The sequence below is a fragment of the Oreochromis aureus genome, linkage group 20 (assembly GCF_013358895.1).
Source record: "Oreochromis aureus strain Israel breed Guangdong linkage group 20, ZZ_aureus, whole genome shotgun sequence".
In the NCBI taxonomy this organism is placed as follows: Eukaryota; Metazoa; Chordata; class Actinopteri; order Cichliformes; family Cichlidae; genus Oreochromis; species Oreochromis aureus.
Genome location: NC_052961.1, coordinates 27,785,052 through 27,802,023, shown reverse-complemented (window position 1 = coordinate 27,802,023; position 16,972 = coordinate 27,785,052). Strand labels below are relative to the sequence as shown.

At 41.0% G+C, this 16,972-nt stretch overlaps 1 protein-coding gene across 3 annotated transcripts in view; it reads left to right on the top strand.

Annotated features, from left to right (window-relative positions):
• The first annotated feature begins 4,116 nt into the window (after positions 1-4,116).
• ttll10 (tubulin tyrosine ligase-like family, member 10) overlaps positions 4,117-16,972 on the top strand; it is a 40,250-nt gene continuing 27,394 nt past the window's right edge. For 2 of the 3 annotated variants that reach the window (XM_039603875.1, XM_039603871.1), the window contains exon 1: positions 4,123-5,668. Coding sequence is in view for 1 of the 3 variants with exons in the window: in XM_039603876.1 (XP_039459810.1) it covers positions 5,566-5,668 (103 nt within the window). In the remaining 2 variants the exon portion in view is untranslated. Of the gene's footprint in view, positions 5,669-16,972 lie in introns of all 3 variants that reach the window. The other variant, XM_039603876.1, reaches the window with a different exon arrangement.

The window sequence follows — 16,972 nt, the reverse complement described above, 5'->3', positions numbered from 1 at the left end:
CCCGTGGACACAGGCTCTCCCACAGTCTGCCTGATTTGCCTCTGATGCAAATATCAACCGAAGACGCGCTACGGTGATGACGCAGCTCAGACAGCAGAAAAAGCTGCTTCAGGCAAAGGAGAGAGTGATTTGACTTTCAGTGTCAGACTGGGATTTTCTGTGCACCTGGCGAAACTGTGTGCCTCACTTTCATCGTCTCACTATTCCACGCTTTATCTCCTCAACAACTGAAAACCCCACAATTCATCCAAAAAATCCACGCATCAGTCAGGGGAGTTTTGATCCTAGATCAGCGCTATAAACAGCTGTAGTGTAGACATACAGAAAGAGAATCATCATGTGCTTCAGTGGTGTCATGAAAGCTGCGTATGTTTCTTAAAGCAACTATCAATGTGCTTGCCTTCTGTTCCTATGAGTTATGATGCTGGTGGGTGCCTGAAAACTCAAGGAACAAACTTGTCTGACTACATTAAAGACATATTTGATCAGGGCCTTAGTGTGCAGCACACTGATATGGATCTGTGGCTTTGTAAATAAAGATACAGAAGTATTTGTATAAGGACAGGGTATAAATATACACCAGATCTGTGGTAGTGTTTTAAAAGGTAGGTATACGGCAGTTAGCTAATGCAGGGTGGTGTTTCACTGCACTGTTTCAGAAATGCAAAGAGTGATTAAACGCATGCCCGGGTGACCTGTTTAGGAGGCAGATCCATTAATTTATTCAAATTCTAGTGATATTCACCTGCAGGCCTCAGCAGCTGCACTGCAGGCCTCAGTATGTTCCACACTGTTTGTCATATGAACAAAGCAACAACCGCCGAAGTTGAAAAAGGAAGCGGAAATCTCAAAAGTGCACTTTCATAAACGTTGCCAGTACTTCTCTACAGGCTCCAGTGTGAAAATGCCCAACTTTGTTGTTGAAATAAATATGGATACAGGTTATATATATATATAAAAAAATAAAATAATTAAAAAAAAGTCTAAAAATGGTATCAAGACTAAAAGTGGGGCAGCTTGGGGAATTTATGGGTTCTCCTTGTGTCTTTGGAGCACCTAGAGCACATGTGGAAGTCCTCTAGGTGCTCAGATTTCCTCCTATGCTGGTTAGCTGTCGACTCTACAGTGCAGTGAAAATGTATTTGCCCCTTTTTGGGGGACTTGTATTTGTGGATAAACACTCTCACTGTGGTTCACTGGAGTCACAAAGCCTTAGAAATAGCTTTTCATCTGTTCTTCAGTTTCTTTAGATCGTAGCATGATGTGTTGCTTTGAGAGATCTTTTAGCCTATTTCACTTTGTCACACAGGTTCTATTTTAAAAAGCTTATCCATGCCTTCATTACTTCGAGACTAGACTATTGCAGTTCTGTGTACGTGGGCCTCCAATTCTCTGTCCTCCAGCGTTTGCAATTAGTTCAAAACGCCGCAGCACGCCTCTTAACTGGCACCAGAAGGCATGATCACATCACCCCAGTTCTAGCCAATCTACACTGGCTCCCTGTTAAATACTGTATCGTTTTTAAAATCCTTTTGTATACTTTCAAAATTTTAAATAACCTGGCACCCAGTTACTTAACAGGCCCCAAGAGAGCGCTCAGATCCCCTAACCAACTGCTCTTAGTGCAACAAAGGCCCCGACGAAGACTAGAGGGGACCGAGCTTTTGCAATTGCCCCACCCAAACTCTGGAATAATCTTCCTATCGATGTCTGAAAGTCATATTCCATTCAATCGTTTAAATCACGCTAAAAGACTCACCTGTTCCATCTAGCTTTTGAAGCAAATTAGTTTGGACTTCCACCTGGTCTGCAGTTGTGCTATGTAACTGTAACTATAACTGTTTTTAATTGTTTTTAACTGCTTTTGTTGACTTTGTTGTAATCTGCTTTGCTACCTTGTGTGAAGCACTTTGATGGACACTGTCCTTTTTAAATGTGCTATAGAAATAAAATCTTGATTAGTCATTTCTCAAATCAATGGTCTGGCAATAATCAGGCTTGGGTGTGGCTAGTGAAACTGAATGCTTTCCAAAGGAATTTGGTAAATCACAATTAACTCATGATTTAAAAAAGGATTTACTTCTATGGCAGGTTAAAATCAAAATGACCTTGTCACTTTTTGTCTAATATTCGAATGTGTTTGATGATGTGAAACATTCAAGTGTGATGATCGTATTAATAATAATCAGTAAGGGGCAAATACATTTTCGCAGCACTGCGTGTGTGTATGTGAGACAGTGTGTCTCTCTGTAGCGCTCTGATGGGGTGGTAGAAAGTGGCTAAAAGTGTTAGCAGTCACAGGGCTGGGCTTTTCTGTCATGTGTGGTGTTGTTGATTTTTGTAGTATTTAATTGTAACTGTCCAACAAATAATCTGGCCTTTAGTGATTTTAGGTTCATTAACAGCCCTTTCCACAAGCCTATGTTTCAGTTTTTTTGATTGATGAAAACTTTTGTACTGTTTAATGTATAATCAGCAGGTGTTTGTTGGTGTGTCTGTGTGATGCAATCCATAGGTTCAACTTTCCAACCTGCTAGCGGGGCCGGATACATGAGGACTCAACCATCCAGTTCAAATGTGTGTGTCTCACACTTCTAAGAAAAAATAAAGATGGCGACTTCCATAATCCAGAATGTCAGATTTTAGAAGCCGGTGGTCGATTTTCACAGAAAAATAATAAACTCTTCTGTCTGGCAACATTTTATGAGCGACACCAACAGTTCTGAAGCACTGCAGACTGTGTAGCATTCAAAAGCTAAACTGAATTTTCTAGGTGTATGTAGATTTTACATCTGATATCGCATAATTCACAGCATCTAAAATAGGCTTAGATGTTGTCTCTGCTGAACACAATGTGTTATACAGGTCAGGGAGACAGACAGCCGCTGTGTTGGATAGATCTTTAAAGTTCAGGCCCTTTTTAGTCCCAGAAGTAAGTTACAACATAGCATCACTCCTGAGGGAACACCGTCAGGCCCTGTGGGTCTCTGACATGAAAGAAACATGGAAGATGTGAATAGATATGACAGATATTTTTTCTGCTGTGTCTGATATCAGATGCTAAAAAAAGACCTAGTCTTTCACCTTAACTTCACATTTTTTCACCTTCCTGTCCTCTGTTTAATAAACACAGAAGCCTGTTATTCAGTTGGCTGTTGGCCTGTTTGTTGGTCTTTTATGTGCTGTGTATTGGGACAGTACAGCCCAATCTCATGCAGGGGCCTATTCCCCAAAGCTGGTAGTGTGGCTCACTAAGGCAAATTGTGTCCACAGGCAGTTTTGGCCTCTAGTGTCACTGTCGCTGTTCGCTGTCAGCGTTGCTCCAGGTGCCACGCCCTTCTTTCCCGCAGCAAACCCACTGAAAAAGACAACTCAACCTTTTTTTCCCCTAGTTTTTCACCTTCAGTGTGAGGTTATTGTTTCCGGTACCTTGGCAGCTTGATTTGGTTTGATTTGTTGCATTTTAAAAGTGTCATCAAACGGTTGTTTACTTGTTCAAAAATCATTCATTTACCTTAGTTTCACTTATCCGTGCTCCACCTGCAGCGGCTCTGTGCACTGCAGTCTAAGAACCACTAAGATACGTAGTTTAATTTTGAATGAAGTCATGTTAAATGATAATAACGTGAATCTTTCCTGAAAACACTGAGTTGACGTACATTTGCACACAACTTCTTTTGAAGTGTGTGTGTGTATGTTGGCGTGGTCTGTCTGCGGTCACCACCCCCCCTCCACATGAATAGAGCTGAGCCTTGTGCAGTCGACATCTGTCTCCTTTGAACAGTCCAAAGACAAAAAGCCTTAAATCCAGTAACCTCCCTCTTTCATGTGTTCATTTGATACCACTCTTCCTCACCTTACTGTCGCTCCATTCAGCTCTGCAGCCCGGGGCTGCAGCTTGCTACCACGCTGCATTCATCGCCTAGAGTCCCTCACTTGGTCCCTCTGAATGAGATGGAGGAGAGAAAAAAAGCTTTTGGAAAGACAGTGTGCCCCTGAGTTTGACTTTTGTATGGCGCCAGAATGTGAGATCCTTTAAAACTTGTTTTCACAGTTGAGGGTTGATAACATTTGAAAAGAAACCCCCCGACAATTGTTCCGTGTTTTCAAGCGCACACCTTTAATGTCATGAGTTACAGCTGGTATTTTCACAGTATTCCCATTCATTTAGCATGCGAGTTCAAGCAAGACTGGATTGAGACATTATGAAAGATATGACACCCAAATATTCTATGGGAGAAATTAGTAACAGCAAAGATGGTGGTACAAGTATGATTCTCAGGAGAACCTGGCTTTTTAAAATCTTTTTAAGCAGCGTTTATCAGATTTGACTGGTGAGTAGCAGTTTTAATGTCCTGGTGACCAATGAGATTAAAGTTTATTTAAGATAATGGTTTTAAATACCTGCCTGAAGGTGTGTTTAAGATGGCTGCTTGTTCTAGAGCAGGGGTGTAAATTTTGGACTTTAAACTGTATTTTCATACATTTTAAAGCTTGTTCTACCGATAAAGGCCATGGGGGAGCCGTGGCCATTCATACCTCACCAAAGTAATTAAGTAACACATAAGCAATAAAATGAGAGAAAAGTTCTTGTCTTTTCTTCTTCTTTACTAGAGCAGACTTTCTTTGACATGTGTACACTCAATTTCACTTCTTTGTCTTACATTACGATATCTCAGGATCCAATGTGTGTAGTTAAACTTCTTTACATGGAGAGAAAGCGAGGTATCACTGGTCTGGCCCACTACAGGTCAAAGTGGACTGACTGTACATGGCCTGTGATCTAAACAGACAGTGACATCGCCACTCTAGAGGAACTTTAAATTGGATTAGCAGCTTGATAAAGCAGCCAGTTTCTGTAGTACCTGAACTCTGTGTGTGAATGAGAAATATGTTGACAGATAAATCAACGTATATTCTATTCTTCTGCCTCTGATTAAGAAACAGGCTGTAAGTTGAAAGGCAGCCTTAAACAAGAATATTTTAAACTTTGCATTGAAAATGTTGTGTAACGAGTTCCCTCTGTGAGGGAACTGAAAGCACATTTAAATAAAAGTTTTCATTATAGCTTGGCCTACAGCATTGCCCAGAGCAAGTCTTCTCCTCAGGATACCGCCCATATACTTCATGGCTTCTTAGGGGAAAAAAAGCCATAGATGAAAGCTAAAAATACTACTGTATATTTGGAAGAAAAAAGGGGAGTCTTGGGTGAGTGTGTGTGATAACCCAGGCGGTCGGCCCTCTGCGTGTCCGACTGCCTCCCATTCACTGAGGGTAATTAGAAAATCCTCAGGGCAGGAACTGCTCGGCTGTGTGTGTATGTGCCAGAGCGCCACTGAGTGTGTTTAGCTTGTGCACAAGCAGGCTGAGGCCCAATACTGTACCAGGCAAAGGTTTCCACCGGATCACTCTTGCATAACTCAGTGAGTGATAACACCGGTGCATTCCTCTCAACACACATCACCAGCTGCCAGCATCTTTTCCTCAGTTTTTCCCAGTTCACGTTTTAAATGCAATCGGTCTCAGAGCACCGGGTGAACGGGAGAGTGCGAGGTTCAAGAGGAGATGGGAGTTACGGGGACACGTTTGCAGATTCACCTCTCGGCCTGCTTTGAAGGAAGGGAGAGACTGGGTGGTCATCCAGGCCAGAGGTTATGCTCATCAACAGGTAGGTCAGGTGGGGTCAAAGCTGCAGGACTTCCCACATCTATTGAGTGTCTTTACCCTCCAACCTTATGAGAAACACATTGCGGAAAAGGAGAAGGGAGGGTTTTTCTTATTGGATATGCACAGACAGGAGCTTTGATGGCAGTGTTTAGTCGTATTTAATCCTAAAATGTCAAGGTGGAGTTAGCTCGTGGGGTGCATTCGCTAAATTTCAGCTGTTTTATGGTGCCTACACTTGGCTAAATTTCAGCATGTTGATTCAGAGGCTCCTTAATGCCAGTGTCTTCCTGAATGATCGCAGATTAGATAGCATAAACACACTGCCATGAACAGAGCGCCGGCCATAAAACAGCAGCATCATACGGGATGAGTGTATACACTCTGCTCGCCAAAATACAGCCCTTACCTTCACTTCCTCAGCCGATGAACAGCTGGTCTCCATGGCACCTGCCCTTCCACAGGTTCTCATGCATTGTATTGCACCTAGCTGCCTCTTTTCTGATTGGCCGTAAGGATTATATGAACCCAGTTGCCTACCGTCTGGAAACTGTAGTGTTTACAGAGCGGCGCCCGAATCCACAGGGTGTGTTTGGCGTTGTAAAAGCTGTGGCTGAGAAAGCCTTTGTGCTGAATATGTTAATGTGTAGCCTCTTACTATGACAGGCTGGTGCAGCAGAGAGGCTGAGGTAATGTTTAGGCCTGTGGACTTTGACACGCATGTTTTCGTGTGCTGATGATTTACTCGCATAGCCAGCTCTATGAATTAAATCTGAGAACAGACTTGGGAGTCAACTGAGGTCGAAGCTGAAGTGGTTTTCCAGAATCCTACCTCCTTTTTATCAAATCCTGTGCTTTACATATATACTCTGTATGATTAGCTATATAATTATCTCATTAAAGTGCAGCTTTTAGCAGCAAAAAACATTCATCATTCGGTGGAACACTTAAACTGATTCATGCTTTATGTAGAAAGGAAGGTGTAGCTTACTATTTGATGTTCAATTTTGTTTTATAATCACTACAGTCGCCTTTTTATTGTAAAGACCCAACAATAATAGAGAAATAAAAACCCAACCATCACATGACCCCCTGCAAGCGAACACTTGGCAACAGTGGAAAGCAAAAACTCCCTTTTAACAGCAGAAACCTCCAACAGGGGAGGGGCAGCTGCCTGCCACGATCGGTTGGGTGTGAGGGAGGGAGACAGGACAAAAGATGTGCACTGGAAGAGAGCCAGAGATTAATATCCATCCGTCTGGACAGGTCACCAGCTGGACACAGGGCAGTTTAATAATAACTAATGATTAAATACAGAGTGGTGTTTAAACACATAGTAAGTGAAAAAGGTGAGTGAAGTCAGTGCATCATGGGAAATCCCCAGCATCATAGGCCTACTATGTAACTATGGGAGGGTTCAGGGTCACCTGATCCAGTTCTAACTGTAAGGTTTATTAAAAAAGTAAAGTTTTAGGACTAATCTTAAAAGTAGAGATAGTGTCTGTCTCCTGAATCCAAACTGGAAGCTGGCTCTACAGAAGAGGGGCCTGAAAGCTGAAGCCTCTGCTTCCCATTCTACTTTGAAATATCCGAGAACCACAAATAGGAGTCTGAGACTGAAGTTCTCTGCTGGGGTTATGCGGCACTATGAGCTCTTTAAGATAAGATGTGGCCTGATCTTTCAAGACCTTGTATTTGAGGATGTTAAATTTGCTTCTGGATTTAATGGTGAGGAGCCACTACGTGTCCAGTCCCTGTCAGTTCTCTCGCTGCAGCATTTGGATCAGCAATGAGAGTTGGCATGTTTTTAATAAGAGATACTGTAAATGCACAAAGGGATCTATTCAGTTCAGGGGGAAATCTGTTTCCTTTCACATAAACATTCAACAGCTCTTACACCACTTACAGTTGCGGAACCTGAACTGTGTTTGCATGAGGAACAAAAGCTTTTCCCCTGCATTGATCCGATATGCAGTGTGCTCACAGCGAGCCACAGCACGAGTTTCTTAATGAAGAGTGAGTTTGTGTTTAGAATAGCTGCAGCTGAAGATGGCTCACTATTGAGCTTGCTTTTTTTTAAAAACTCCCTTAGCCCCCCGCCCCTTGTTTTAAAGTTTGAGTGGGAAGGTTGAATTTCTCGGTATCTCCCTATTCCCCTCCCTTACCGCTTAGGTCAGATGTATATTTTGGCAGTGACGTTCAGGATTTCAAAGAGCAGCAAAGAGATTTAAGCTATAAATTTCCCTTAATTGCATCCTTTTTATATGGTTCTGCGGTAATTTACTGGCAATAGACAGTGATGAGAGACAAAGCCTTTATGACGAGTTCCTAGTCAAGTCAAACAGATTCGTAGTACCTGTAACAGCAAAACACTGTAAAAGTAGTTCAGAGGTAAATTACAGTATAGTGTGTACAGTTAGTTTTCTCTTTTATTACCAGAGTTTAATGTTTAGACGACTCTTCATGTGATTCTGGAAGCAGCAAATCATACTGAGACGCATTTGGGTTGATCTGGGCTTTATTTGGTATCTACCACGCTCTAAAAAGGCTGCGCCTGCCAGATGTGGTCCAAATGCCACAAAACCCCTAACATCTGGATCCTTTCGATGTGTCGAAGCAGCCAGACCTACCCTGTTAGTGTCAAGACCAAGTATGGCCCATACAAACTGCAGATATGGGCCACATGAGGGCTGACCGTTATTTCCTATCTGGGATGGAGGTAGTGTCACCTGTTTGCGTCTGAGAAAGTGAAAGTGATGACCTAAAAAGGCGGACTAGTTTTAGAAGTAGTAAACAGGTGATGCAGGAAGCCTGGGCTGTTTCTGAGAAGTGTGACTGTGCTGCCTTGGCACTGAGCCGTTTCAGGCTCGATGTGGACTTTAAAGCTTTTTTTATACTTTTAAGCAGGTTTCATCTCAGTTGCTTCCGGCTGCTTTTAGTCACTTCGCGGTATCTGCTGTAGTGTGTGTGGTTTTTGTTTTCGCCCTCGGCCCTGACATGGAGGAAGTGGAGGGTGCATATGGGGTTGAGGGCTGTGTTTCTTGGTAACTGGTCCCAGTGGGACGCTTCCTGATGGTGTCTTCACCTGAACCCTGCTTCCCCGGAGAGCTTCCAAATCACAAACACATCTTGCATCATTTGCACAACCTGCGATTACTGCCCCCCCCCCCTCAAAGCACAGTACGGGAGAGATCAGTCATTACCCAACATGCAAAAAAGAATAAACAGAAATTGCACTGTACATGTCAAGGATTTTTAGCAACATTAAGACACAAGTTTGCAAAAGTTATAGTGTTAACATAAAATGAAAAACTGTACTGGACTCAATCCTTTAACCCAGCAGTCCCCAACCCCCAGGCCACGGACCGGTACCGGTCCATGAGTTGTTTGGTACCGGGCTGCAAGAGTTGAGGCTCGGGTGTGAAATGAATAGTTTTCAGGGTTTTTATTGGTTTTTATCGTTATTTATTTATTTATTTTTAGCATTTTTAACTTTAACTCGGTTTCCCTGGGTCTTTTCCTGTGTGTTATGAATAAATCTTTTTTTTCTTTGGTACCAATACTGGTTTTATTTTGTTGTATTTATCCGCGACACCTTAAAGGCCGGTCCATGAAAATATTGTCAGACATAAACCAGTCCGTGGTGCAATAAAGGTTGGGGACCGCTGCTTTAACCCAGTTTACCGAAAAACGTTGTAGGCACTGTGTTTTCTTTCAGTGTGTGATGTGTGGCCGTCCTCAGGGTACAAAGGTTGAAATGAACCTTTAGAAATGAATTTCCCATATTTTTTGGCCTGTTGTGACAGTTCATACCATGTTACAGTGACTAGGCTCAGCTTTTAGAGCATCAGTGATTCTCTGAGCTTTTTATTTAATTTGGTGATAAGAGTTAAGAATGGTACACTTGAATTAAAAAGGCTTAAAACAAAAAAACGGCAGACTAACACATGATACATTTATTGTCCACAGGATGTTTGGAGTGTGTTTATCTTACTTTTTATTTTTATCTTTTTGTTATGGAGGCAGACTCTTTGGGTATTATATCAAACCTTTAATTGTTTTAAATTCAACATTTTTAAAATTGTATCAAAATTGCACACAGATGTTTTCCTTCATTGTGAATACAGACTTTGTTTCTGCTGAACTCTGTCACTGAAGGTTTGAAGATCCATACATAATTCACAGCCGACACTGTAAAACTGTCACAGCTCCTGCCCTCCCACTCCCTTCCCATATTTCATTGAACATGTTTTGGGTCTGAAAATCACTGGTAAAATCTAGAAATAAGAGTTGTAATTTTAAAATTTTAAAAAAGGGCAGACTGTGAGAATGGACCAGTCGTTGCAGGGGTTTTTTTCAGGCTAGTCCCTGAATATCTATAAGTTTTCAGTATAAAAGACACCACTGGGAACTGCTTTTTATCTTTGCAAAGCTCTTTTAGCATTCTTCCAATCAGCCCCAAACCCTCCTGTCCCAGATGTTTCATGCTACAGGACATAATAATGAAATTCTCTGAGAGTGCTGCAGTGCGTGTCAGCAAACACCATCCTTTGAAGACAAACTCTGACACTCTAGCAGCAACAATGGCTTCCATTGAGCAGCAAGCAATGTCTGCCAATTGCATCAATACTGGGATTGGAGGTGACCTTTCATGTTTACAGACATTCAAAACTGTGACTACTTCCTGTATGGTGTGTAAGAATCAGACAAACAATACAAAGATCACAAAGTTTTCTCTTAAAATTTAATCTTTGGAATTTGTCCGTTTGGTCTCGGTCGTTCCGGTGTGGTAGAAATGCAAACAGGTCTACACAAGAAAGACTTTAAGTTCCTGATTTAGTTTCAGTTAATATTCACTTCCTGGTGACTTCTGGTTAAAACAGACTTGTGATTTATTTACAAAGCACCGAGTAAACCTACTTCCAGTTTACATTTATCTGTCAGCCTCCCTTTGGTTTGCCTGGTCTCAGAGTTAAAAATGACACCAGACATTTTCTATGGTTAATTAAAAGCAGTTTTGAACTTGTGTTTATCATAAATATAACTGAACCTGTTAGCACTAAATGGATTTCTGAGTCTGACAAACCTTTGATAATCAGCTGCATATGCTGTCCAAGCATGATTTTCCTTTCTGAATAATCTCTGCCTCAAAGACTCAAAGGCCTCTAATGGGCACTCAGCTCCTGTTCATGTCGTCATGCCTGAATGAAATTGTCATGCACATAAGCTAAAGCAGATATCTCATCCTTGGAAAATCTTTATTGCCTTCATTCAAATGCTTTAGTAAACACATTATACAGTGAGCTAATTACACGAGATCAAATGGAAAGTCTTTTGGAAGAAACGGACAGGTGTGTTTGGAGATGGTACGCTCTCCTAGCACCTCATAATGCCGTCCAACTGAACACACAGAAACCCTTTAAAGACTGACAATGCCAGTTTTGGATGTGAAGAAGGCAAGGCTGACAAGCTTTTTAAAGCACGACACAATGAATGATGACCTTCAGGTCACCATTTACGCTCATTTCCTAAACAAACTCCAGCGTCTGGACCGTGAATGACTGAAATTTGAGCCAGCCGGCTGCTCTGCAGGTGTGTTTGACTGGCAACAAGAGTCAAACTTTAGCGTGTGAGTGTCTATACATGCAGCTTCAGGATGGATAAGAATCCATTCAGACGACATTGAACTTGACTTTAAGAAGATGTGCTTCTCATGTACCACTGAGGTCTGACTTAATTTATTATCATTAACTTTGCGGTTAATGATTTGTAATGGATGCTTTTTTTTAAACAGCGTTCATACATTTTACCACAAATTAAAATGCAATTAATTAAAATGAGATGACGCATCACACTTACAGTTTTACATCCCTTCTGTTATTAGCATAATGTTCTTGGCTGCCCCATGATATTTACTATTAACATCTATCATTACAACATCATCATTTCTACAATTTCTGTAAAAACTAGTTCACTATTTATTCACTAAAAATTAGCGACACTGAGTTAAAATGTTACCATGTAGAGAGGAAAATGAGAGATGTATGTTATGTACTGTGGTCAGAGTGTGAGATAGGTGACGGTTATAGGCCAGAGGGGTATACCATGAAGGAAGTTCATGCTGTCTTTGTGTTAGCTGGCTTAAAAAAACCTAAAACCCCAACTGGAGATAACGGGTATCATGATAGTGGTTTTCTATATTCTCTGTTGAGCTGTGCTTTCTGCTTCAGGCTACAAGCGCGATCATGTGACCCCCACTTCACAGAAAATGAACCCTGTGAGAGCCGCCTAGTCCAATCAGAGATGTTATCAGATGACAATAATGAAATGGCGATAAGAACATAAAAAACCCACAACAGTAAGATTCAGCAGTGTTGTGAAAGAGAAATTTCTATTTTTAATTTGAGTTTTTAATTTGAGTTAATATATTTATTTTAACAAGCATGTCCTTAGGGTTGGTGCTTATGCTTAAACTGGATACTTCTAAACATTAAATGTTACTGTCCCACAGACTAATAAATGAAACATACTCTAGTTTCTCTATTGTGTTTCTAGCAGCTACAATTCCAGCAGTGTAAAACAGGTTTAGCAGCAGATTAGAATAAAGTACAAAAACACTGATACAGTTTCTACTTCAACAATTTTACATTTACATCTTTACACCTGGGCTTCTTCATTCATGACGTTAGTAAGGCACGACTTAACAAACTCCACATATAAAACGTATTCCCTCAGCAGAAAATCGATATTGTGCTCAAAACATGCTGTAAACAGAAGAATCAGTTAAAACGCAGCACTTCCAGGCGATTCATCGACCGAAGCTCTAAACCTGCTCCCAACCAGGTTATGTGTTCAGCACAAGTTGCCATGGTGATTTAGCCAAGTAAAAAGAGAGCCACTTTCGTGACACAGAGCAATCTGACTTTAAGCTCGACATAGCTCACTAACCCATTCATCTTGCTTGGTAGTAAGTACACCCCTCAGTAGCCAGTGTGTGTATGTGTGTGTGTTTATTTACTTTTTTTATATGTTAATTTTAGTTTTCCAACCTTTGTGTCGACCATATTTAGAGCGCATTAACATTGAACAGTGGGTATATTTATGTGGATTACGGTTATGTATGAATTCTGAATATTACGCCATTTATCTCTGTGCATGTCGTGGATGTCAGGTTGATCACAGCAGCAGTTTGGAGCCAAACAGGTGTGTTGTGAAATAGTAATAATTAGTATGCCTCGCTCCGCTTCCCTATAGCAATATGGCCCATTGGAGATTATGGGATACAACCGCGCCATCCACACACACCTTCCCGCCCCAAATCCTTTGGGTCCAATTACCTGCTGCTGGTGGCAGGCGGCAAGTCAGAGCACGGCTGCGGCTGCTAGACTGCTTGTGTGCATGCTGCTCCCTTGGTGATTCTCAGGCTTTGTGAAAAGAAGCGAGACTTGTTGTTTCTTCCAACAACAGGGCAAATGCAAAAGTTCAATATAGAGATAAAAACACTGTAATGTACAAAAAGAACAGAAAAAATAACAACGACAACAACGAAAGCTGTATGCCATGTTTCTGTTATCTGCTCTGAGCGAGTGAGGGGGTTTTGCTGCCCTGGCAGACAGGGAGCTAATTGGCGAGAGACTCGGTAGAACTCAGTGACTGAGTGCTGAACAGTGTAATGAGGGACCTTTAAACATCACACCTGGGCTAAGTCCTCCAATTTCTTCTAAGACAATGTAAATCTCTATAATTATCCCGTAGTCACCTGAGCAGAAGGGCAGGAGAAGCGGACAGGTGGATAAAACAATAGAAAAGACCGAACAATCATTTAGTGCGTACTGAACGATTAAAGGCCTCCAATTTAAGAGACCTGTGAGAACAGCAGCTTTCACAGCAACTACTTTACCCCTGACTTTTCACTTTAACATGGAAAGATTGGTATTCATTATTCATAACTGATGAATATGTTATAAGACACAGCATACTGCATTGTTCAGATCAGTTTCACAGGTGACTCTATACAGTACAAGGTGTCTATTTACTTCAAGACATGCACACATACACCTTTATTAAAACTACTCCATTTAGGTCCATCTGCACGTGTAAAAGCTTTGGTGGGTATCTGAATACCCAAAATATCCCAAACAGGCATAATTTAAAACAATACATGGCTGATACATGCCCTGTCAGGCCTTCTTTTATTTGCTTCAATGAACACATTACAAACGTTGCTGAAACTTTAGACATTCATGCTATTTCCTAAAATGTGCATGCTGCAAAGAATAATGTTAGGACAATATGAAAATAAGGTTTGACAACTTGTTTGAAGGAAAGTAGAAAACAATTATACATTTACGTGTGGAAGCTTGATATACTGTATGCATGTCTCAAACTTTTAGGAACACATTCATGTGTGAAACATTTACTATTGAAGTTGTTTTTTCCATATCAGATTTTAGTACCAGACACCTTATTAGTTACACCCAGTCCTGAGTTTGACCTCCCTTTTGCTTTGATTCTAAGTGGCACCAGTTCAACAAGGTACTGGAAACATTTTGGTCCATCCATGATGCAAATCACCTGCTCCACGACATCCCAAAGGTGCTCTAATGGATTGAGATCTGGTAACCATCGAGGCCGTTTGAGTACATTGAGCTCACCACGATGCTGAAGAAACTAATTTGAGAGGATTTTACTTTTTTGACATGGCAGCCATCAGAGGATGGGTACTATGATCATAAAGGGATGGACATAATCAGCCACAGCACTTGTGTAGCCTGTGGTGTTTAAACAGTACTAAGGAGCCCAAGGTGTGCCAAGAAAATATCCTACACCATTACACCACCAACAGCAGCCTAAACTGTTGATAGAAGGCATGATGGATCCTTTAAGTGTGTGTTTATCAGCCTTCTTGTTCTTAGCTGACAGGAGTGGCACCTGTTGAGGCCTTCTGCTGCTATAGCTCATGGTTTTGTGTGTTGTACATTCAGAGAAACAGCTCTCGTGCCTTGGTTGTAATGAGTGGTTATTTGAGTTGTAGCCTTACTTCTATCAGCATGAAGTAATCAGGTTGTTCTCCTCTGATCTTTGGCATCAAAAAGGCATTTTTCCCAGAGAACTGCTGCTCAATGGATATTTTCTCTCTTTTGGCCAATTCACTGTAAAACCTAGAGATGATTATGTGTGCAAATCCCAGCAGATCTGCAGGTTAAGAAATACTCAAAACAGCTGTTCTGGCACCAACAACCGAGCCACGCTCAGAGTCTTGGTTTGAACTTCAGCACCGTCTTGATGATGTCTATGTGCCTAAAAGCACTGAGCTACAGCCATGTAATTGGCTTAATAGACATTTGCATTAACCAGCAATAGAACAGGTATACCTAATGAAATGCTTTTAGAGCGTATATAGACTTGTCAGGAGATTTATCATAAACTCTTTGACTGTTTCTGGCATATTTTTTTTGATCATTCTCATTCGAATGTAAGCAACTCACTTACCGAGTCTTCACAAAGAAAAATCCAAGTACAAAATCTTTGCTAATTGTTATTTGTGTAATTTGTTGAAGCTAACAATGATCAGTGAAAACCAAAAATCATTAACCCTTTGAGGGCTAGATTCTGAAAAGAAAATGCTCCCTTAAATAAATACCTTAATTTTTATTTTTGTTTTTTGGTGAGCTGTGTGTTTGTGTTTGTAAGGCCCGAAGCTACAGATGTAACTATGTGGGATTATTTGGGGGGCAAACACAGTTTTTTGAACTGGGTTTTAAAGGGCTGAGTGTGCCACATAGATCACCTGTTCAGTGCACTATGATTTTTCGGTTGGCTAAACATCATAAAAACAGAAATATAGTTTACTTTTGAGGCCTGGGGGGAGATACGTGTGCAGCTTTGCGAGTCACCTTGGATACAAAAGGCAGGTTAATGAAGGGCAACATGGAAACTGTCAGTAACAGCACAGCATAAAGATGAAACAAGCATGAGTCATTATTTTCCTTTTCTTAGTTGACAAGTTCTAGTGTGGATCCAGAATGTGATCCACATGTTTGGCTGTCAGGTTCCTATAAACGCAAACAAGGATACAACCAAGTACACGGGACAGCAGTGTATCAGGTATCAGTAAAGACATAAGACCTAAAGCATTTAAAGCAAAGTCATGGAAAAATCATGAGTCACAGAACAAACTTCCCATTCGAATAGAAAAAGTATCCTAACGTGTCGGTCACTGCCCGGAAAGGATTCTTGACAGGAGTTTGGACGTAGTTTACACCTGCCTTTAGGTGTTAGTTTGTGGGCCTTTTGTTTAAACACACACACATTCATTTTTCTATACTGTAAAGAAACATTAAGTCACTTTTACTGATTAGCTTAATCCCTTTGTGAAGTCCTTAAGTCATAGTAATTCAGTTTTATTTATAACAACAACAACAGTCACCTCAGGGAGCTTTACAATAATTTCAATAATGCAGAGAAAACCACAACAATCAGATTGACCCCTATTAGCAAGCACTTGGCAACAGTGGTAAGAAAAGGTCCCTTTTAACAAAAAGAAAGCTCTGGCAGAACTAGAGTATGTCTGTGTCCTGCTTCCTTTTCCAGGGAATATTCCAACTACATTTTATTCCTGTGACTTTAGTATATTCCAATAATCTGCTTCAGTAGCAAAGGTCTGTGTATGGACTTAGTACATACCTACAGAGTGCCTCCAAATTGTAGAGGGTTGTAACGTCAAAACTTTTATTGCTTTTGCAGTTTTGAATGTAAGCATGCGTGTATAAGTATGCATTTGCCTCTTTGTGTTTGTCGTACATCTGAAGCTGTTGGGTCACTGCTGATGATGGTTGTCTTTACATCCTGTCTTGCGTGACCGGCTGCCCAGATAGCCATCAGTAGCCAAATAAGCTCAGGTCAGGCCCCTGTCCTGTCCCAGCCTCATTTGGTATGCAAATGAAAAGCCAAAACAAAGCAAACCTTTCAGAGCAGAGCAATTTACTAACTGCTTCCTTTGAAGAGACTGAGGTCCACTCAAGGTTGATGGTGTCAAAAGGAAAAAAGTGAATAAACTGCTTAACCCCACCCTATGGGACTATTACCAAGTGTGGTGGTCAGCTAAACCAGTAAATGACAGCAAACTGTTAACAGGCTGAACATTGAGCTTTGCCATAACCATCATAAACTCTAATGGTTAAACTGAAAGACTCGTGGATAATAAATTATTTTATTCTAGTTTCCTTCCCTAATGTCTATTTGCTATATGGTTTACAGATTCAAACAATCGCCTTTATTCCATCTTTTTCAATGTAGTTCTGCTGCA